The sequence below is a fragment of the Belonocnema kinseyi genome, chromosome 1, assembly GCF_010883055.1.
Source record: "Belonocnema kinseyi isolate 2016_QV_RU_SX_M_011 chromosome 1, B_treatae_v1, whole genome shotgun sequence".
NCBI classification, from domain to species: Eukaryota; Metazoa; Arthropoda; class Insecta; order Hymenoptera; family Cynipidae; genus Belonocnema; species Belonocnema kinseyi.
The window spans coordinates 110,523,399-110,546,233 of NC_046657.1; the positions used below are offsets into that span (position 1 = coordinate 110,523,399).

The 22,835-nt window shown below is 23.9% G+C and overlaps 1 protein-coding gene across 2 annotated transcripts in view; it reads right to left on the reverse strand.

Moving 5' to 3' along the window:
• LOC117171195 (anillin-like) overlaps positions 1-22,835 on the reverse strand; it is a 72,435-nt gene that overhangs the window by 17,343 nt on the left and 32,257 nt on the right. For both annotated transcript variants that reach the window (XM_033358286.1, XM_033358278.1), the window contains exons 9-12: positions 16,369-16,598; positions 15,427-15,543; positions 7,651-7,832; positions 7,167-7,570 (exon numbers count right to left, since the gene is read on the reverse strand). In XM_033358286.1, coding sequence (XP_033214177.1) covers positions 7,167-7,570; positions 7,651-7,832; positions 15,427-15,543; positions 16,369-16,598 — 933 coding nt within the window. The remainder of the gene's footprint in view (positions 1-7,166; positions 7,571-7,650; positions 7,833-15,426; positions 15,544-16,368; positions 16,599-22,835) is intronic.

Here is a 22,835-nt window from a genome sequence, read left to right on the forward strand (position 1 = left end):
ATTTTGTTGAAAATTCAAGAATTTTATTAAAAAGTCATACTAGTGGGTAGAAAATTTCATCGTTTTGTAGAAAATTCATCTTTTGATTCAAAAGTGCAACAATTTAATTTTTTTTCTTTCTAGACTAAAAAATGTTTATTATATTGAAAATTCAACTGTTTTGTTGAACATTCATCTTTTTCGTTTAAAAATATATCTCTTTCTATAGACGCTGCGACTGTTTTTTATTAAAAATGTAACTGTCTAGTTAAAAGTTATTCTGTTTCGGTTGAAAATTAACCCTTTCGTTAAAAATTCGAATTTTAGGGTTTTAAATTCAACTATTTAGTACAAAATTCGTAGTTTCGGCTCGAAAATCCAACTGTTTTATATTTTAAATTAAAATTTTTGTTGAATGTTCATCTTTCAAAGTTAAAAATCCAATTACTTGCTTGAAATTTGAACTACTTTCTTAAATTTTCATTTGTTTGGTTGAAGATTCATAATTTTATTTCAAAAATCGTCAATTTGTTTAATTAAGCTTATTAAAACTTATTTCTTTTTAATTCAACTGATTGGTTGTAAATTAACTTTTTTGTTGAAAAATCATATTAGCGGGTTAAAAATTAAACTCTTTAATAGAAAATTCGTCTTTTTGACTATAAACACTCTTTTTTATTGACAATTTAATTTTACTCGACGAAAACTTAACTACTTCATTTTTGGTTAAAATTAATATTTTTTGCTAATAATTCAACTATTTAGTTTAAAAAATTTAGAAACGAAACAAATATAAATTAAAAATTAATCAAATAAAATTTGAACTAATGGCACATCCATTCTTCAAAATAATTAATCTAAAATTTATGTAACATGATGAATATTCGTACTTTTTGGTTAAAAATTAATTTTTTTAGCTGATAATGCAACTACATTGTTAAAAAGTTAACTGATAGAGTGTAAATTAACTTTTTTGTTGAAAATTCAACATTTTTTATAGAAGATTCGTCTATTTCGCTTTGAAAATTTAACAATTTGGTATAAAACTAAACTATTTGGTACAAAATTAAAGTTTTTTTATAGAAAACTTGTTTTTTTTTTATTGAAAAATTATCCTTCTCAATGAAAATTTAACTCCTCCATTTTTTATTAAAAACTGAACTTTTGGGTTTAAGAATTCAATTATTTAGCTGAAAATGTTTGGAAACGAAAAACATATAAACTAAATATTGATCAATGACAATGTTTAATTTTGAACCACACCTTTTTCTGTCATTGATTGAAAAATCAGTTTTAGCGGAAAATTCGTCTTTTTGATCTGAGAATGCATCTCTTTTTATACAAAGTTAATCTTTTGTATTAAAAAATAATCCGCTTTGATAGAGGATTCAACTATGGGGTTGGAAACTCTTCATTCTTGGTTCAATTCATCTTTTTTTTTATCAAAAACAGGAAATATTTTCTTGTTTAAAATACCAATTATTAGATTTTTTATTTCGAATTCATATTTTTTTAAATTCAACTGCTTCGTTGAACTATTTTTTTTTTTGAAATTCATAAGTAAGAGTAATACCCCTCCCCTGAAAATCTTATTTCCTGATTTCAGCATAACCCATTAATAAAATCACGAAAAATAAATATTAATAAAATATTACTTTAGCAATTAAAAAAGAAGTTCAAAAATATTTTTCGAAAAAAGGTAAAGTAATAGTGTCGTCCTCACTTTAAAAAAGTGTAAAATAGTGTCAATAGTGTGGAAAGTCCGAGGCCTGAATTTGTATTATTACAGGGTGTCTACTGAAATCCTGGAAAAAAATTCCCTGACAATTCCAGATTTTTTCCAGGTATAATTTTTCAAAGTACGAAGTCATTTAAATATTTCGCATTTTCTCAAACAATCGCGAATTTATTATAAATAAATTTTTTTCAATTTCCAGGGATTCAATTCATATTTTTAATTGAAAAAGCTTTGACAAAATTAAATTACAAGATATTCTTAAATATATTAGCACCATAGATTATTTAAATAAGACTAAAAACAAAATTGATCATTTCATTTCAATGCAATTTAAAATTTTTTTAATTCAGTGAATATTTAGATAAAATTAATGTGAATACTATATTAAATTTAATTTAAACAACTTCAAATTCCTAACTTGTTAATTAGAAATATTAAATTTTCAATCAGATAGTTTAACTTTTATACCAATAATTGAATTTTAAACCAAAAGGATCAGTTTTGCACAAAAAACTGAAAGTTAAATTTTCAGTTAAAAATTTAATTTCAAACACAACAAAATTTTAACAAAAGTAATGAATTTTCATCTAAAACGATGAATGTTCAACTGAAATAGTCGAATTTGAAAGCAAAATCATGAATTTTAGGACAATGAGGTTCATCTCTACCAAAAAAGACAAATTTTTCACAAAATATATGCACTTTCAACTAAAACATATAAATTGTAAACCAAAAACGAAATAGTTACATTTCCATAACAAAAAAATGTTCGTTGGACCAAACTGATGAATTTTTAACTAAAATGATGGAATATTCCCTTGGAATAGTTACTTTTTCAGTTAAAGAAACACTAATTCTGAATTGAAAAAAAAACAAACAATTTTGAAACCAATAATTACATTTTCAGACAAATTAATAAGTTTTCAACTAAAATTATAAATCTTCAACTATAGAATAATTCAATTCTAAACCAAAAGAAGAATCTTTCACTAGAACATTTAACTTTTGAAGAATAAAAAACGAATTTGAATTAACATAGACAATTTTACAACCAAGAATTGAATAGTCAAATTTTCATTTAAGTAAATTAATATTCAGTCAAAGAGATGATTTTTTAATAAAATTCATGAAATATTCAAGTCAAAGGGTTAAATTTTCAGTTTAAAAAATTACTTTCCAACACCAAAAATATATGTTTTCAATAAAATAGTTGAAATTTCAAATGGAATGGATAGATTTACAGTAAAAAACTCATTTTCAGCGAAAAAACATTTTTGAACTAAAAATGTAGTAGTTGATATTTCAACTTAAAAATATTAATTTTTTTTATCAAAAATAGTTGAATTCAACCAAAAAAGACTATTTTTGAACATGAGTTAAATTCGCAACCAAGAAAGACATGTCAGTCAAGAGAGAAAAAACATTGCAAACAAACTGTTATTTTTTAACTAAAGACGATCAATTTTCAACCAAAAATAAAATAAGGTACACAGACCATTACTGGGCCAATGTAAAAAGTATGTCCAATACTGGGACAATAATAAACATTGCTGAGTATGTTTTATATTCCAACATAAATTATAAAAATAAAAATGTTCTATTATTTTTAAAGATCTTTTAAATTTGTTACCATTATTTATTTTTGTCCTGACAAGTTATACATTTAGTTAAAAAATAATCCGAAATATTCCTCAAAATGTGTGAATAAACTTCTAAAAAATTTGCCATTTTTTTGTATTTCAAAACTTTCCGCATAACTATTACAGAATTGTATTGTTAAGATTTTCCAACTGCTAAGATAAGTAATGTAGTATAGTATCTCATACATTTAATTTTTCAATACAAATTAGTATGCATTAAAATTGATATTATAGATTTATATGAAATATTAATAAGATTAATATTATCCATTCACTTTTTAAGATAAATTAAGTAAATTAACTTTTCTGTTGAAAATTTATATTTTTAAATTAAAAATATAACTGTTTTGAAGATAACTCATCTTTTTTACTTGAGATCAACAGTTTGGTGAAATTTTTTTTTTACTTCTTGACTAAAAAATGCTTTTTGATTAACATTTGAACTATTTTCTTGAAAATTCGTATTTTTTGTTCGAAAATGTATGTTTTTAATTATAAATTTCATATTTTTTGAGCAAAAATGCAACTGTGGTTGAAAATTAATCTGTTTAGTTTGAGGATTCAGCAGTTTGATTGGAAATTGTTTTTTTTTTTTTTTTTAATTAATTCGACGATTTTCAAAATTTAATTAAAATCTTTTTTTGGTTAAAATATCAACTATTACATTTTTTGACCAGAATTTAACTTTTTGAGTTAACTTAATATTCTTGAGTTTTAAAATAAAAAAGAATAATTTTCTACCAAAAAAGATAAATTCTTATCGAACAATATAATAGTTGATATTTTAAAGAAAAAATGTTTTAATTATAAATTCAACACAGTTGCACTTTTCTCAACAAAAATTCAATTTACCATTAAAAGTTTTAGAAAGATTAGAGTACGAATTGATAAACTAAGTACGCCATAATTAAGTAAGAACAGTTTATATAAAGAAAAATCGAGAAAAAACAAGATAGGGTACCAAGGTAACACAAAACAACAAACAATCGTAGCAGTGCAGAGATTATATCGTATTTAAATTCTAATTTTAAGAAAAATGATAAATTTTCGAACCAAAAAGACGAATTTTCAAAAAAAAATTGAAATATTAATCAAAACTGATTTTTCACTCAATAAAATTGTCAACCAAATAATAAAATTTGTAACCAAAAACTAATTTAAACTGTTTCAATACTTTTTCAATTTATGTATTAACTTGAATTAAAATGAATTCTAACTAAAAATTTACTATTAAACAGTTTAATTTGCAAGTAAATCGATAATATTAACAAATTAAACAAATTTAATTTATAAGTTATTATTAAATTACATACCTAAGCAGTTGGAAAAACTCGAGGTTAGAATTAGAGGTTTCAATAAACTGCTACTTTGAACAACTTTTTTAGAATAAATAATTAAACGGTAATTGCAATACATTCCTTGCTTTTTCATGTATTCTGTGATAAATTATAAGGATATGCTCCAAAATTCGTGTTCCACTAATGGGCGATCTGACTACCTTAAAAAATATCCATTTATATTAATTAACTATAAAATAAATAATGTATTTGTTGTTTTAATCGATCAAATAATGTCTTGGTCACTTATTATAATGGTTTTTGTACAAAAAATTCCAATTCCGCCTTTTATAATTGTGTTTATGTGGGTTAGCTTGTCCTAACTGTCCCAGTAATGGTCGGTTTATCTTTGTTCAATTTTTAGTAACAAAAATTAATTTCAAACCAAAAAACAAATTTTCTTGAAAATAATTAAATACAGTGACATAAACAGGGTGGCCCTTTTAATCGACGAAATAAATTCCCGGTCATTTCCCGGTTTTTTCCAAGTTCGCAAACATTTTTCACGGTCAATGCAATTAAAAAAATTGAACGCTAAAGCTAAACAATTTTCCACTTGGGGTAATAAAATGTTGTATTCAAATGCTCAATAATTTACGCGTATAAAATTGAAGGTACTAATATTTCTATATAAAAAAATATAAATCCACGTTATCATTTTCAAAGCTCTAAATTAAAAAATCAATCAATGAACTTAAAAATTTCCAAAATTATATCATTTTAAAGAATTTTAAGCTAAAAACATCAAATATTGAAAAATTGAACAAATTTTAACTGAACACTTCTTGAATTAGAAATTAAATTTTTTTTCTTTTTCACTAGTTTAAACATGCTTGGAAAGCTTCAAAATTTTATTTCAAAATCTTGAGAAATCTATAAGCTGTTTTAAATTTGTTTTAAATTTAAAATTATTTTTCAAATTTTTTCAGAAATTCTAAATATCTGTCAAAATGAATTGAATTTTTTCTACAATTTTCAGAAAATCCTGAAAATTTTAGAAAATTTCTTTACAATTTGCATGTATAAATAACAATTGAACATTTATTATTTGAAGGTGAAATTCGAATAATTTTAAGGGATATATAGAAGTTTTGAAAAGATTCAAACTTAATGTAAAACTTGAAATGATAGTCTAATATGAAACAAAATGTAGATTTTCGCAGATTTTAAACAAAAAAAATAGAATCTTTTCAAGAATTGTGAAAGACTGAAAAAAGAATAAAACCATTTCCTTAACATTCCTAGGAAAATTAAAAATAACATTTCATTTAGAAAAATTATTTAAAAAGAATATTTAAAAGTTTTTTTCAAAGATTTAAATAAAACTTTCAAAAAAGATTTTAGAAGATTTTAAGAAAACTTTCTAAAATTTGCATGATAATTTTTTATCTTTTTAAAACTTCTAAATATCCCTTAAAATTACTCAAACTTTTTCTACAAATGTTCATTTCTAAATTATACATCAAAATTTTTAATTTTCACTTACAAATTAAGCATTTTTCAAATACAACAATTAAAATTGTAACGTTCCAAGTTTAAAGGGTCTTCGAAATTTTAACGATTCCAGGTTTTCTATGTCAAACAATTCGGTTAAAGATTCTTTACTTTTAAATATTTGGTTTCAATTTACTTGTCTAAAATTCAAATTCAAATATTGATCAATATTCAATAATTAATTTTTTTTTTAAATGGAATATTTTAGAATGAAACAATATTTTAAATTTAATAAAATCATTTAATTACGAATATATTATCATGAAGTTATTTTTAAGTTGAAAATAGTTTATAAACTTTCAGTCACACCCTCACATTTCTTTAATGGCTAAGATTCTTAAATTGTAACCGTTTAAGTTTTAACGTTAAAATCGGAAAATTCTTAAATTTTGAACTGATTTAAAATCGTTTTGTCAAGTGATTTTTGTTCACTTTTTATTACTTAAAGTACAGATGAATTTAAAAACTTTTAATTTATTTATTAAATAAAAATGTTTTTTATCCCAAATTTTCAACATCAAAGGCTTTTATTTTTTATCTGTTCAAGTCTTTAAGAAGGCATTAAAAAATTCTTTAAATTAAAAGTGTAAGATTAGAAATAAAAAATTTGAATGGAAAATGTTTAAAGTAACAAAATTTTGAATTACGCATTGTAAGCTAAATAATAGCATAATTGAAAAACATGACAATTCCACTAATTATTTAAAAACTGCTAAAATTGAACGAGGACAGATTTTTCTTCTACAAAATTGTAAAATTCCCGTTAAAAAAAATCACTGTCATTTGCCGGTCTCAAAAAATTCCTGGTCATTTCCCGATTTCTCGGGCACCCTCATAAAGCTACTTTTATAACTAAAGAATCATTGCTATTCAATTGAATATGGAATCAAGAGAAAAAAAAGAACCACGCCCTCAAAAAAAATCCCAGAAAATTCTATCATTAGTATTATTTTAATTTTTTTAAATCAGGATTCTTACTTGCAAGAAGAAGAAGTCTTTCGCCCTCGACCTGCTCCCGAGAACCGCTGAATTCAACCGTGGAATTGCACAAATTCAGAGCTTGACTAGCTTGGCCGATAGTGGTTTCTTGTTTACTAACTTCTTCCACAAGTCGATTGACTTTTTCCAGCACGAGAGCAGCTTCTTGCTTTTCGTCGACGGGCGACCGACTTCCAGGAGAATCACTATTGTCAGGAATCCTAGAGATTAGACGAACGGGAGTTTTCGGGGGTTGGGATTGTTGGCGTCTGTAAAAACTGACGCTGTGCATTAAAGGGAGGCAGCTTTCGCCTTCGGTCGCAGAAGGATCCTTCCTCGAAGAAGAAGCTGGCGAATTGATTTTTATGGGGGAATTTAGTTTTATCGAGGACCGATAAGTGAGTCTGAAACGTATTTAGAAAAGAAATCAATGTAATTAATTATTTCGAGTAGGCAATATGTATATTTATTTTTAAAAACTCACCCTTGAGTGTATTTAGAATTCGCGGAAGTTGCGGAAGGACTTTTGCCGCCTCGATTTATTTTCGGAGGAGTCGGTCCTTCCTGTACGTCTGGAATTACTAGACATTCGTCTAAATATTCGTCCATTTCTTCCAAGGTAGAAATATCTGATGTTGAACTGTCATATCCGAGATAAATTGATCTCTGATATAAATCATAAAAAATAGTTATTGATTTTTTAAAATTAGATTTTCTCTGGAAAAAAGATTTTTTTCGGTCCACTAGGAATCGAACTGTTAAAATACACGCATTATTAGGTTTAATTTTTGATGGTATGGAGCCATTCAAATATTTATCTTTTTTTACAACAAACTCGGAATATGTACGCAGTTTAGCGATTTTATTGTAAATAATTTTTTGTTCAATTTCTAGGGATTCAATTAATATGTTTAAATTAGAAAGCTTTGACAAATATCATTACCAGATATTCTTAAATATATTAGCACCAGAGATTGATTAAATAATTAAATAATACCAAAACCATAATTAATCATTTCTTGAATTTGTCCGTAAATTCCATGAATCTGAATAATAGTCTAAACAAACTTTTATTATTTCTTCTTAAATATAAAATTCAGTGAATATTTAGGTCAAATTAATATGGGTACTATATAAAAATCAATTTAAGTCGTTTTAATATCCTTAGAGTTTGAGCAAACATTTAGATTTTTAAAAGAATAGGTGAATTTTTAACCAAATAGTTGAATTCTCAAACAAATAGCTAAGTTTTTAACTAAAAAGATCAGTTTTCAACCCAAAATACAATAGTTTAATTTTCAGTTAAAAAAATAATTTTCCACAAAAATAAAAACAAATTTATTTTAAATCCAAATTTAGTTTCACTTTCAACCAAGTAGTTTTATTCTCAATATATTCTCATATAGAAAATTTTTTAACTAAGATTATGATTATTTAACTGGAATACTTGAATTTTCAACCAAAATAATTAAATTTTTAGTTCAAAAAATAAATTTAATAAAATATAAATATTACAAGTTAAAACTGCTCAATTTTCAAATTAAATAGTTGAATTTTCATCTTTCAAGCATGAAAGATTTTTGTTTTTAATAAAAAACAATTGAATTCAATGAAAAAAAAAAGAATTTTCAACAAAAACTGATCAATCTGCCAGCAAAAACAGAATAATTCAATGTTCAATTGAAAAAATCTATTTTAAACCAAATAAGAAAGGATTTTCAACAAAATAATTCAGTATAGTAATATAAAGCTACTTTTGCAAATGAAGAATCTTTGTGATTCAATTTAGTACTGCAATTTAAAAAAAAATATGCGCACGATCTCGATAAAATTGCTCGACTCTAAAAAAAATGCCCTCACAGTTCCAGGTTTTTCCAGGTATATATAGTATTCTAAAGAGTTTAAGAACTCGGAGAAATTCTCACGGGCATTTATAAGCATTTTGAATTAGAATTAAAAAATCGTATTTTCTATCTTTATTAATAATAATTACATTATTTAAATTTCGTGGAAAAATGTATCGTTTCCAATTGGAAAAGGCGCTTAATTTAAATGTTAAAAGAAAGCAAAGTAATAGAAAACATATTCGCATTAAAAAGACTTGCTACAATATCCTAATTTCTAAATTCTTCTGGGTATAGAACCAACCTTACACCCAGAATACCCATTTTAATCACTTTTTAATTAGGTTTTTAAATCAAAAAGATAAATTTTGAACCTAAGAAATGAATTTTTAACTAAAATGATGAATCTTAAACCAAACATATGAATTTTCAACCAATAGTTATTTGAATTTTCTACCAAAAAAGATACAGTTTCAATCAATTTTGTATCTACAAAAAACGAAACGAATTTTTATCTAGATAGTTTTTTTGTAACTAGAATGAATTTTTAACTAAAATGATGAACCTTAACTAAAAAAAAAAAATAATTTTCAACTAAGATTATAAAGTTTCTACTAAAAATAAAATACTTAAATTTTCAGTTGGTAAAATAAATTTACAAACAAAAAGCAAATTAATTTTTAACAAAATAGTTCAATTCACAACCAAAGAAAATTATTTTTAACCAAAAAGATGAAGTTTCAACTAATGAGAATACTCTTCTGCCAAAAAAGATTTTTTTGTTGAAATTTTTTTTCCTTAAACATTCGTCTTTATTGATAGAAAAGTAATCTTGTTGGTTGCAATTGCCTCCTTTTTGGCTAATACTGCAATTTTTGTGTTAAAAATGACCTTTTTTGTTGAAAATTCATATTTTTGGGTTTAAAATGCAGCTATTTTACAAAAAAATCATTACTTACTAATTTAGCTACTTTATTAAAAATTCTTTTTTTTGTTTGCTAAGATTCATCATCTTAATTGAAATTTCATCTCTGGTTGAAAATTAAATTCTTTCGTTGAAAATACATATTTTTGGCAGATAATTACTATGTGCGGTGGAAAGTTCAACTGTTTTGTAGAAAACTGGCCTTTTTGGTTCAAAGTTAGCCCATTATATTAAAAATTTATTTTCTTGATTACAGTTTCTTTCTTTTTTCGACCGTTGATATTTATTGATTTGAAATCGTAGATTTCAAATTATTTATGTCTTACGGTCCAATCGTAAATCGGAAAAATAAATATGAGTCAAAAAAACATGTTCTTCGAAACTCAGATATTTATTTAATAGAAAGATTAAGATTATAGTTTGATTTTCCAAAAAATAAATTAATTTACAACTAAAAAAAAAGAAACTGTAACCAAGAAAATAAATTTTTAATATAATGGGCTAACTTTGAACCAAAAAGGCTAGTTTTCTACAAAACAAGTTGAACTTTCCACCAAACATAGTAATTATCTGCAAAAAATATGTATTTTCAACGAAAGAATTTAATTTTCAACCAGAGATGAAATTTCAATTAAAATGATGAATCTTAGCAAACAAAAAAAAATAATTTTTAATAAAGTAGCTAAATTAGTAAGCAATGATTTTTTTGTAAAATAGCTGCATTTTAAACCCAAAAATATGAATTTTCAACAAAAAAGGTCATTTTTAACACGAAAATTGCAGTATTAGCCAAAAAGGAGGCAATTTCAACCAACAAGATTACTTTTCTATCAATAAAGACGAATGTTTAAGAAAAAAAAATTTCAACAAAAAAATCTTTTTTGGCAGAAGAGTATTCTCATTAGTTGAAACTTCATCTTTTTGGTTAAAAATAATTTTCTTTGGTTGCGAATTGAACTATTTTGTTAAAAATTAATTTGCTTTTTGTTTGTAAATTTATTTTACCAACTGAAAATGTAAGTATTTTATTTTTAGTAGAAACTTTATATTCTTAGTTGAAAATTATTATTTTTTTTTTAGTTAAGGTTCATCATCTTAGTTAAAAATTCATTCTAGTTACAAAAAAACTATTTAGATAAAAATTCGTTTCGTTTTTTGTAGATACAAAATTGATTGAAACTGTATCTTTTTTGGTAGAAAATTCATCTTTTGGGTTGAAAATTCAAATAACTATTGGTTGAACATTCATATGTTTGATTTAAGATTCATCATTTTAGTTAAAAATTCATTTCTTAGGTTCAAAATTTATCTTTTTGATTTAAAAACCTAATTAAAAAGTGTTTAAAATGGGTATTCTGGGTGTAAGGTTGGTGCTATATCCAGAAGAATTTAGAAATTAGGATATTGTAGCAAGTCTTTTTTATGCAAATAATATGTTTTCTATTACTTTGCTTTCTTTTAACATTTAAATTAAGCGCCGTTTCCAATTGGAAACGATACATTTTTCCACGAAATGTAAATAATGTAATTATTATTAATAAAGATAGAAAATACGATTTTTTAATTCTAATTCAAAATTATTATAAATGCCCGTGAGAATTTCTCCGAGTTCTTAAACTCTTTAGAATACTATATATACCTGGAAAAACCAGGAACTGTGAGGCCATTTTTTTTAGAGTCGAGGAATTTTATCGAGCTCGTGCACATATTTTTTTTAAATTGCAATACTAAATTGAATCACAATGATTCTTCATTTGCAAAAGTAGCTTTATATTACTATACTGAATTATTTTGTTGAAAATCCTTTTTTATTTGGTTTAAAATAGATTTTTTCAACTGAACATTGAATTATTCTGTTTTTGCTAGCAAATTGATCGGTTTTTGTTCAAAATTCATGTATTTTTGTTGAAAACTCGTTCTTTTTCATGGAATTCAATTGTTTTTTATTAAAAATTAAAATCTTTCATGCTTGAAAGATGAAAATCCAACTATTTCATTTGAAAATTCAGCAGTTTTAACTTGTAATATTTATATTTTATTAACTTTATTTTTTGAACTAAAAATTTAATTATTTTGGTTGAAAATTGAAGTATTCCAGTTAAATAATCATAATTTTAGTTAAAAAATTTTCTATACGAGAATATATTGAGAGATTGGACCGTAAGACATAAATAATTTGAAATCTTCAATTTGAAATCAATAAATTCAATTATTTTCTTCAAAATGTAATTATTTTACTAAAAACTAAACGCGCTTAAAATTTGGACTAGACACTCTGATTAAACAATATTCCACCCCATAGTTTTGGGAAATTTTATTTTTTTATTACTTATTTTTTCAATTAAATATTTTATGGCCATTTTTCTGAAAAAGCGATTACGCTCAAACTACGAGCTGAAAAAAATGGAAAAAATGTTCCTTTTGAACCTAAAAAATAAATTTTCAACCCAGAAGATTAATTTTCAAACAAAAAATACTCATTTTCAACAAAGCACATGAATTTCCTTCTAAAAGAGATCAATTTACAACCAAATTTAAAATAGTTAAAATGTTAGAAAAATAAATGTCCAAAAAAGAAAAAAAAACTAATTTTCAACAAAATAATTTTTTTTATTAAAAAAAATGATTTTTTAACCAAAAATATAAGAATTAAATTTTTAGTTAAAACTATCAATTTGTAACCAAAAAATGAATTCTCAACAAAATAATTTAATTTTAAACACAAAAGATGAATTTTATACCAAGAAAGATGTTAAAAATATGCATTTTCAGGCAAAAATAGAATGGTTACGTCTTTCGCTAGAGAAATTAATTTTCAACTAAAAAGAAACGAATTTTCAGCCAAATAAATTAATGTTTAATCGCAGTGATAAATTTTCAATAATAATATGAACTTTGACCAAATAGTTGAATTTTCAACCCAAAAGTTCAATTTTGTATCTACAAAAAACAAAAAGAATTTTCAACCAAATAGTTTGTTTTTCAACCAAAGAAATGAATTCTTAACAAAAAATAGAGTAATTAAATTTTCAGTCCCAAACTTAATTTTCAATAAAATCAAAGTACATTTTCCAACGCAATAGTATAATTTTCAACGAAGAATATTAAATTTCTATCAAAAAAGATCAATTTTCCCCAAAAAAGATGAATTTTCTTCCAAAATAGACGTATTTTGTACAAAGTGCATTAATTTGCAACCAAATATTTGATTTTTAAAAGGATTTTTCAACAAAAAAAAAAGAATATAGCTACCAAGAAGCTTAATTATTCTCCCAAAAATTTGAATTTTCAAGAATATACAGGAAGTTTAAATTCAATATTTGAATTTTTATTTTAGAAAGATAAATTTTGAACCGAACATGTACGAGTTAAATTTTCAGTTAAAACTATTAATTTTAAACTAGAAAACATAATTTTCAACAAAAGAATTAAATTTTGAACAAAAAAAAGGTTTGAAAACTAAAATGATGTTAAATATTTCAATCAAAAAGGATTTTAGTTTTATACCAAAAATAGTTTAATTCAACCAAAAAAGATTAATTTTCAACCATATGGTTGCGATTTTTAACCATGATAATAAAAATTAACTTCAACTTTAGTTTTTCGAAAATTCCCTAACTCTATCATGTTTTCCCGGACATTCCCTGACTTTATGGAATTACCTGGTCTGTAACAAATCTGTAATTTTTAAAAGGTATACGTTTATTTCACTCTAGAATATTTTTTTTAAATATATGTAGTAATAATCATAAATAATTGTTTAAAGAATAACTGTTTTAGCAGAAATTAAATCTCTTTTTGATAAAAATTCAACTGTTTGGTTAGAAATTAAGCTTAATTCATTAATTAATTACTGAACTATTTCGTAAACAACTTACTTTTTGTTTAAAATTTATATTTTGGGGTTGAAAAATGAACTGAAATATTTTCTGAATAAACATTCCAGTTATAAAAAAGTGTGTTTTTTATTACAAATTCATCTGTTTTAGTACAAAATTGATCTTTTTTGTATAAAAATGCATCTATTTGGAAGAGAAATAAACTATTTTGTTAAAAATTCATCCTTTTTGGTTAAAGAAAAATTCGTCTTTTTGGATTGAAAATTCCATTTTTTCCGTAGAAACTAATTTTTTTGTAACAAAAATTCAATTTTTGGTGTTACTGAGTTAACTGGAATCTTTTTTGGATGAAAACTCAACTTTCTTTATAATAAAAAATTCTTCTGCTTTAATATAAATTTCATATTTTTTTATAAAAATTCAACTATTTGTTAGAGAATTCAACAATTTTGTTAAAAAGTCATCCGTTTTGGTTAAAAATTTGTCGTTTTGCATTAAAAATTCAATTTTTTTGGTATATAATTATTTCTTGTTAAAAAATTCATAGTTTGATCGTGAAAACTCGACAAAAATCTTTTTCAACAGAAAATTCCACTATTTTTTTTTTAATTTATCTTTTTAAATTAAAAGCTTTATCTGTTTTAGAATAAATTTCATTTTTTTGTATCAAAATGCATCTTTTTGATTAAAAATCATTCTTCTTTGCCTTAGCATTCAACTAATTTTTTCAAACTTTTGGTAGAATCGCTTTGTTAAGAAATTACTTTTTTTATTAAAGATTTATATTTTAAGTTGAAAAGTTATCTCGTTGGTGACAAGTTTAATTATCTTGTTGAAAATTAAACTGCTTGGGTCAAATTTAAACTACATCATGAAATTTTTCTTTTTAGAAGGCTTATGTCTGGTTGAAATTTTAACTTTTTAGTAGAAGATACTTCTTTTTTTGTTTGTTTATAATTCATTTTTTAACAGAAAATGTAACTTTTCCATTTTTTTAACATTGACATTTTTTAGTTAAAAATTCGTTCAATAATTTAGATAAGCTTTAATTTATTTTTTGAATGAAAAATCTTTATTTGTTGGAAATTCGTCTCTCTGGTTTTAAGATTCTTTTCTTTTGTTGTATAAATTTCATTCTTTTTTTGCTAAAATATAAACTATGACACTTTTAGGTAGGCAATTTGTCTTTTTAGGTTGAATATTCAACTATTATGTTAAAAATTCAATCACTTTGTTGAAAATTCCAGTATTTTGTTAAAGAGTTATCTTTTAAAGTAGAAAAAACTTTTTTTGTATGCATATTTGCATGCATATTTTAAATTCCTGAATATGTCTGAGCTAGAAAATAATTTATATTCAACCGTTGATAAAACCTGAACACTAAAAATATTGTTAAAAATCATATATTCCTAAATTCTTTTAAATTCCCCTAAATTTTGTCATATTCTCAGTTATATAACCTATACATAAATTCTCGGGAATTTAAGAACTCTACATAAAAATTCCCTGAGAAGTCCAGGTTTTCCAGATAGGGTAGACACTCTCTATTATCATCAGAGAGATGGTAATCACCATTTACTGTAGATATCTTTTCATCCACCAAGCTTTTTTGATTAAGTCAGAGAAAGAACTTTTAGTCGACTTTTAATTACCTTTTTATTGAGAGGCGATTGTTGACTCACGGCCTGTAAAATGCTTCTTCCAAAACTTGTATTACCGACATCTTCACTTTCATCTTCCTCGTCACTGTATGCCTCCGTTTCCTCATCCTAAACAAAACAAAAAGTAATTTTAAATTGCTTCTAGATTTTTGGAATGTTCTCAAATTTACTAAAATTCTATAATTTTAAGGAGTCATTCTAGTAACTACTTCCAAAAAGCGCTATTTTTATTAATTTTTTATGAGATTATTGAAAAAAAAACATTTTTTATCAATTTTATACACTTTTTATACACAAAAGTTTCAGTCAAACATATCGCTTGTTGAAAAAATCTCGAAACTGAGCCATCTCAAATAGAAAAAAAAAAAATTCAGGTTGAGTATGACAATGGCTATGTCTCCTATAATTTTTTTAAATATACGTGCAAAATTAACAAAGTGGCGTTCAAAAAATTAAAAAAATCGTGGTTTCTTTCGCCGTTTTTCCACTATAGCCATTGCCATCTTTAATCTAAAACTTTTTGATTTTTCTGTTTCCGATTTCCCAGTTCCAAAATTTGCTCAACAAGTCGGGACCTATCTACTTTTCGAGACGTTGCGTTTGACTCACGTTTTTGCGTATAAAAAGTGTATAAGATTAATAAAAAATTTCCTTAAATGTATTTCAAGAGTGCACTTATTAAGCCTAAAAATCCTAGATCAATATCTTGATCAATAATCTCATAAAAAATTCACAAAAAGAGCGTTTTTTTTAATAAAATAATTATAACAATAATAATTTTTAGTATTGTAAAAGAAATTTTATTTAATTATTAAAAGAGATAAATTAATTTTTTTACTTTTTGTATTAGGGTTAATTTAAAAATTTTAATTACAATTAAAATTTTCGAGATTGAGCTAAAATTTAATTTTAATTAACACCAAATTCCCATACCCGAGCGTAATAATCAGTCTCGGTTTCGGTTTCAGTCTCGGTTGGTTCCTCTAAAGTTGCAGTTTCGGGTTCGGTGCTTCCGACCGTGAATTCAGTTTCCGAATCGGTTGTGCTAGCTTCAATACCCGTGAGATCGGGGTAGAGACTCCCAAATTTGGGGTCACAAACTCTCACGCGCTTAATGTCATCCACTATTCTCGGCTCTTGCGAGTGCGCCAAGCCACTAATTACTGGAAAAAATTAGTTTATTATTAGAAAAAACTTTCAGTCTGTTTATTGAGCTAGATTAATGCGACCGTAAATAATCCTATTAACGCTAAGAAACGAAAAAAATGTGATATTTAGACAATTACATGCATCTAAAGGTAATGTAATAATTATGTCATTCATTTTTATTCCTTTTTAGCCTCGTGTTTTAAATTTCCCTCTTCAGGCGGGCCACCACCCCGGAAGAACCGGGAGAGAGCCGGGATAGAAATATCACATCTGGAGATTTCCCGTATTTCATAATTTACGCATTTTGTAATTCTTGAAAATTCACAACTAGAAATTATATAATTTTTAAAGTGTTTAGAATAATGAAACTTTAGAGACTTACAATGTTTCTCGCATTATTAACAATTCTGCAATTTGTAATGGTGAAAATAAAAGTGACTTTTGATTTGAAAAAATTACATCTCTTAGTAAAAAAAAAGGATATTCAGTCCTTTTAAATGTCGCTTGATACTACATATGATACTTATTAATAATATATTTTTAGATTGATTTGTCGAGGTTTGAATTTTTTAATTTCGATATATTGTTGTTTCATACTTATTAAAAAAAATAAGTAATTTCAAATTGAAAAATATTTTATATTTGAAAAATTCTAGAATGAATGATAATTCTAAAGGAAGTTTTGAAAAAAAAAACATAAAAATTGAGTTAAAAATAAAAAACGATGAAAATTAATCTATCTGAAATTGATGCAACAGTAAAAGGATATTTTCGATCATTCTAAAAAGTTACAATTTTAGATTTCTGAATTTGTATTAACAACACTACACTTTTAATTTTTTCCTTTTTAAGGTTTTAATTTTCAATTAAAATTGAATTGGCTACATTTTGGACAGTATTATTAGCAATTTGAAAATTATTAATTATCAAGCGATTTTAATTTACTTGCAATAATTGAAACTTTAAAATGTTTGAGTATAAAAAAGTTTTAATAACACACTTTTTGGTGACTAAAATTTTGTTCAGTTTTAAATGAAGTTCTCATACGTTTAAGCTTCAACGTTTGGGAGAATTTTTATATTTTTAACGTTTCCCATTTAAAATTACTATATAATTCAAAAGGTTTTTATTTTAAATAATTTAATTCATTTTTCATTTTAGAAAACGTCTTCTAATCAGTTTCAGTGTTAACTTGTAATTTTATTATGCCATGACAATTTAAAATTCTAAAATATAAAAAGCTTCGAATTTGAAAGATTCAAGTTAGTTTTCAATATTAAATTGTCAAATTTTAATCGCTTTGAATTCAAATTATTCAAATTTAAAATTCTTCAATCTTTAATTATTTATTTTGAACGCTTTTAATTATAAAGAATACAATTTCAATTACTATTAATTTTGAACTATCCAATTTCCAAAATTTGAATCTCAAATATACAATTTTTAACGTTTTTACATTGTCATATTTTTAAGTTTTTAATCTAGGATCATTCTAATTTCGTGATTCTCCAAATCAAATAACAATTCTTTAATTTTTAGCGCTTCGACTTAGAAATTATACAATTCAACTCCTTTTTCTATTTAAATTGTCCAAAATCGTTGGCATATTTTTTTAAATTTCAAGAGCCTGCAATTCTAAATTATTCATTATTAACTATTATTTCAAAAATATTTAAAACCTTATATTACAAAATTAGTTTAATAATGAATTTTTAAATTTGGATATTTTTATGTTAATAAATAAAAATTCAGAAACAGGAACGCCCCATTTGGGCGTGTGCGGCTTCCGAAATTTATAATATATGTGAAAAACCCGTCGGTTTTGCAAAAAAAGTGAATTTTTTCATAAACCGGGAGAAATCACGAATATTGACCAGGAGAACCGGGAGACAAAAATTTAAAATAAATGGCCACCCTGCTCTTCGAAGAATTTATTTCAAGCTTCGGAATCACTTCAGAGATAAAAAATAGTGTTCCAAATGTGAAAATAATTAAATAAAAATTCTCAACAGGGTGTCCAGAAATTCTTCGGAACAAAATTCAAGGTTTATTCCAGGTTTTCCAAGTCAAGAAATCAAGCTTTCCCAGATCTCCTTTTTTAGATCAAATAATGAAAGTTTATACATGTATAAATGAGCTATTTCATTTTTTATGAGCCAACAATTTTTAAAGAAAGCCGAATCATAAATAAAGAAATTCTTAATTTTTTGGGAGCATAAGTTGTCTTTAGAAACATCTTAAAATCTTTGTAAAGTCTTTAAAATCATTGAAATCATTGAAATTTGTTTGAATTCATTGAAATTTGTTTAAATATTAAAAACCTCAGTTAAAGCTTAAAATTTCTGTGTAATCTTCGATACATTTTTTGGAAGTTTTTTAATCTTTTGTAAACTATTCCAAATCCTTGAAATCTTTATGTGATTTTTTAAATCTTCTCAAAATGTGTTGAAACCTTTTGAAATCGCTTAAAATGTTTGAAATGTGTTTAAAATCTGGTGTGCTGTACTCTTTTTGAAATCTGTGGAAACTTTGAAATTTTAAAAAATGATAAATTCTTTAAAACATTTGTAAAATCTTTCTGAAATATTTTCTACTCGTTTGAAATCACTGGAATATTTGTAATGTTTGTGAACTCATTCTGAATTTCTTTTTAATCCTTTAAAACGTGTGTTACATCATTTGAAACCTATTCGATGTTTTTAAATCTTTGAAATATTTGTGAAACTTTTTTAAAACTTTCAAATATTTGTAAAATATTTCCTCAAAACAATTAAAGTTAAATTCCAAAGAATTCAAATGAATTGGCAAAAATTAAAAAAAAAAAGACAATTAATTTCGGTCAAATTAAAAGGAATTTAGATCAATTTCAGATAAACCAGAAGAATTATTAAATTCAGTAACTTTGAAACAAGCTTAGAAAAATGGAAGAGAATTAAAAAGAATTTTACGAAATGCTCATGAATTCAAGATGAGGATAAAGAATTGTGGATCAATGAAATAAAAACTTTTAAAACTCAAAAAAAATCTATTGAATGGAACAGAATTGAGTGAATTTAGAAGAATTAAAATAAATTAAATAATTCAAGATTATTCCAAAGAATTTAAAAGAATTCAAAGCGAATTAAAACAAATAAAATCTCTTTAAATCTTTAAACTCCTTCTAATTTCTGACATTTCAAAAACTTGAAAAAATTAATTGAAATGAGTAGAACTGAGTGAATTTGGAAGAATTTAAAAGATGAATCCAAATACTTCAAGACTCATGAATAAATTCTTTAAAATGCACTAAAATAATATAAAAAATCCCGTGGAATCTTATGATAATATTTCCTAAAATCTTGGATATTTTATTAAAATACCTTTAGAACTTTAAAATCCCTGAAAATCATTGAAATCTTCGGAAATCTTTTAAAATATGTTAAAACCATTTGAGAAATCGTTTCATATTTTCCGAAATTCTAGAAAATGTATTATCCTAAAATATTTTAAACGCTTTGAAATCCATTCATATTAATAAAATTAGTTAATAATTCCTTGGAATCTTTTGAAATTTCCTAAAATTTTCAAATTCTTTAAAATTCCATTAGACTAATAAAATTAACTAAAAATTACTTGAAATCTTTCAAAATAACCTAAAATAATCAAAAATATTTTAACATTTCAATAAAATTACTGTTTTAAAAGCAAAAAAAATAATTTAAATTCAAGTTTCTCGTGAATAATTCAAGGAGATTTTCAGGTTTTTTAAGCTTTAACAAAAATTCAAGAAGAATTCCAGGTTTTTAATATCGCTAGACACTTTGCAGTCTTTTCCCTATTATTTAATCCTCTTTTTCTCATTTCCACTTAAATACGAAATAAATTAATCGAACCCAATAAGCAAATATAACTATTTGTTTTTAAAGTTGACGAATTTCAGTTGAAAAGTCGAGCATTAAATTTCTGGCTAAGTATCCTCCTTTTTGTTTAAAATTGTTATTTTTTGGTTCATAATTAAATTAATTTGTTTAAAACTCAACAATTTTATTAAAAACTTTTAATTCATAATTAAAATTCGACTGTTTTGTTGCAAATTCGTCTTTTTGGCTTGAAAATTCAAACATTTGATTGCAATTTCTATTGTTTTCGAATAAACCATTTTTTCGAAAATTCAACGATTTTGTCAAAAATTCATCTTTTTGGTTTCAAGATTCATTTCTTTCTGCAAAAAATTGCACTGTTTTCCAGAAAATTTGTATTTTCAGCTCTCAAATTCAACACTCTGATACGAAATAGAACTATTTAGTTTAAAATTGATGAATTCTGTTCAAAATTTGTCTTTTATGATAGAAAAACAATTTTATGTTTAAAAAGGCAACTGTACGACTGCAAATTAATTTACTTTAATTGATAATTCAAATATTTGGTTAAAAACTGTTTTGTACTGGTTAAATCGGACTGTTTTATATTTTTAATTAAAATCTTTTGTTTTCGAACCATCAACTATTAAATATTTCGTTAAAAAATTATCTTTTTAGGTTGAAAATTAAACTTCTTAGTTGAAAATTGAACTAATTTATTAAAAGTTTATTTTTGTATTGAAGATTCATAATTTTAGTTGAAAATTCTTTCTTTTTTTGGTTAAAAATTAATTTGTTAATTAAAAATTTGATTATTTTGTTACAAAATCAACTGATTTGTTGAAGATTAACTTTTCTTTGAAAATCCATTCACTTGTGTTGAAAATGCAACTCTTTTGTACAAAATTCTTCTTTTTGGCATTAAAAATGAATAGTTGAATAGAAAATTAAACTGTTTGGTACAAAATTAAATTGTTTTTTGTAGAAAGTGTATTTTCTTTTTTTTAATTTTATTTGGTTAAAACTTCATATATTTGGATCAAATTTAAATATTTGTTCGAAAATTCATGTATTTTCTTTTAAAAAAAAAAAACGTATTTTTATAGAAAATTAAACCTTTTGGTTTAAAATTTAACTATTTGGCAGAAAATACATGCACTTTGTTAGCCATTCGTCTTTTTTATTATAAAATCAATTTTTTCTAAAAAGATGCAACTTTATGCTTGAAAATTTATCTTTTTTAGTTACATTTAACAGTTGTTTATTTAAAAATTAAATTTTTTGGTTTAAATATTAACTATTATATTTTTTTATGAAAATTTAACTTTTTTGAAGAGTATTCGGATTGAAAATTCAACAATTTGGTAAAAGATTAAATTGTTTTGTAGAAATTGCATTTAATTTGTTGATAATTCAACTTTTTGGTTGAAAATTCAGCTCCTTAGTTGAAAGTAACTACTTTCTTAAAAGTTCATTTTTTCGGGTAAAAATTTTAGTTGAAAATTCTTTCCTTTTTTATTTTGTTAAAAAATTAATCTCTTAACTGAAAGTTTAAATATTTGGTTGAAAATTTAAATAATTAGATGAAAATGAACTTTTCTGAAGAAAGTTCATATTCTTAAGTTGAAAATTCAAGTTTTTTTGTTAGAAAACTCGTCTTTTTGGTTTAAAAATGCAACTGTTTGCTACAAACTTCAACTATTTTGTAAAAGAAAAAAAAATATTTCGTGAAATTTTAAATATTTGCTTGAAAACTCATGTATTGTCTTTAAAAAACCGTCTTTTTGGTAGAAAATTAATCCTTTTAGTTTTAAATTGAACTATTTGGTAAAAAATACATGATTGAAAATAAATCTATTTTAGTTGAAGATTCGAGTATTTTAATTAAAATTCGTCTTTTGTGGTTACATTCAACTTTTTTTATTTAAATATCACATATTACATTTTTGGTGAAAATTGGTATTTTGAGGTTGAAAATTTCACTGTTTTGTAGATAAGCATTGGTTTCAGTGATTTTTTTCAACTAGAAAATGTTATTATAGTAAACACAATTTTTTACTTATTATCTCCAGTTTTAGAATGACATAATTATTAAATAATTTATAATTAATAATATGAATAATTATACTAATGATTTTAATCCATATTATTTCAATTTAGATTTATTATTATTATTATATGTTTTTAAAGATTAGGAGTTTATATAATAACAATCATGTTATCTAATTGTTATTATATAAACTCCTAATCTTTAAAAACATAATATAATAAAAATAAATTTAAATTTAAATCATATGGATTAAAATAATTAGTATAAGTATTCTTATTATTAATTATAAATGATTTAATAATTATATTATTCTAAGAACTGGAGATAATAAATAAAAAATTGTGTTTATTATAATAATATTT